Here is a 1,711-nt window from a genome sequence, read left to right on the forward strand (position 1 = left end):
CAGTAAGTTTATCTTGTTAGTAACTACTTGGTAAGTACTTACTAAATAGCTAGATCACTTTAATCTTCACAGAGCCTTTAACAAGCTGCCTCTACCAATGCTCTAAATCTAGAGCAACGGCATCAAGAGCTTGAGCTTTGGAAGCTAGAAGTAGAAATAAAACAGCAAGAAGAAAAGGCTCGCCTTCAGGAACTTGAAAATAGAAAATTACAGCTTGAGAATAAGAAGCTAGAGCTTGATCTTATGGAGCGAAGGATCAGGATCCAAGAATCACAATCAAGTAGTTTATAAGTGCTTAGCTATTACTTAATCTATTCTTTTTAAATTACTAGCACTATATCTATATATTATTTTATTTATTTTTGTCCTTAAAGATATATATTCTTTTAGGAAAACAATAAGCAGTTAATAAGTAGTTTAAAAGTAATAATAATATCTGCAACCAGTATATATATATATAGTTAGTTAAAAAGTCTATAACCTTTTTAGTACTTACTAAGTAGTTAGATTCTTGATTACTATCTACTAAAAATAAAGAAGCCAACTACTTAATAACCAGTTTTGTATTGGTTATCTACTTGATTAATCTATCAATCCTTGCTGGCTAGATACAGAACTTTTATATACACAAAGTTTAACCTAGTAGTTCCTAAGTAGTTATTAAACAGTTTCCTCCTCAATTTCCTCTTCAATTTCCTCTACCTGGTTTTCAGCCTTCTTGGTTGCAGCACGGGGGTGAAGGTCACTACAGTTAAAAAGGACAAAATAGTTGTACTTATTAATGTCCTTGCAGCAGTTAATATAACTACTACAAGACATGTAAGGCATGGATTTTCCCATGCGAGCAACCTTAGTTCTCATGTTAGTCACATGAACCTAGAATTAATTAGTTTCTTAACAGTTGCCAACCAGTTAGAAAGTACTTACACTACCATCCTTCTTCTTAGGCAATAATGGCATCGTGCCCGTAGTAGAACCAGGGCTTGCTGCTATACCACCTGTACTAGTGCTCGAGGAATTACCTAGCTCCATACCCGCGAAAAGTCCCTTGTACTATTCTAAGTAGTTAGTAACCACTTGTCAAGTAGTTAGAAGCCACTTACTAGCCGCCTCATCAACCAGTTCCTGTGGCACGCGTCCACCGACATTCCCGGAAGGGAGAGAAACGTCTTTATGCGAGCTGACGTGGGTACAGAGATTGTTTATAGATTTATAGTTGTGCTAAACAGTTTCCAAGCAGTTAGTAAGTAGTTATCGGTAATAGAGAGATAGTCTTACCATGGCCTTCGAGCAATCCAGGATCCTGCAGAACATCTCGCCATAGTAAAAGTATAGGCAATCGTTGGTATCCTAAGCAGTTCCCAAGTAGTTAGTAAGTAGTTAAAAAAAGAAAAAAGCAGGACAAGAAGACCTACCTCCTCATAGTCAGGCAGCTCGAGGCGACCTGCTTCAACTTCGCGAAGATACCACTGGTACCACTTCTAAAGCAACAAATTAGCAGTTAAAAAGCGGAAAAAAGCGATTATATTGAAAAGGGGGCTTGAAATAATGATTATTAAGAAGTTTTGAAGCGCTTTACTTACGTTTTTAGCGAGTGCTGCCATCGTGAAGTTGATGGTAAGTGTTTTGAAAGAGGTGGTATGGTTCGAAATTTTCCTGAAGCCAGATTGTGGGTCACATGAGCGCCAAGCCACTTACTAATCATTTTCGT

General features: G+C 37.3%; 1 protein-coding gene across 1 annotated transcript; it reads right to left on the bottom strand.

The window, feature by feature from the left end:
- Positions 1–660: 660 nt before the first annotated feature.
- Positions 661–1,604, bottom strand: BJX67DRAFT_376062 (uncharacterized protein; the record flags this gene model as incomplete). Its single annotated transcript, XM_071031802.1, has 6 exons — positions 661–876; positions 928–1,022; positions 1,104–1,221; positions 1,279–1,350; positions 1,416–1,469; positions 1,584–1,604. The coding sequence occupies 6 exons, from the start codon at positions 1,602–1,604 to the stop codon at positions 661–663; spliced, it is 576 nt and encodes a 191-aa protein (XP_070880310.1).
- Between the last annotated feature and the right edge of the window lie 107 nt (positions 1,605–1,711).

The sequence above is a fragment of the Aspergillus lucknowensis genome, assembly GCF_044049455.1.
Source record: "Aspergillus lucknowensis strain CBS 449.75 chromosome Unknown BJX67scaffold_151, whole genome shotgun sequence".
NCBI classification, from domain to species: domain Eukaryota; kingdom Fungi; phylum Ascomycota; class Eurotiomycetes; order Eurotiales; family Aspergillaceae; genus Aspergillus; species Aspergillus lucknowensis.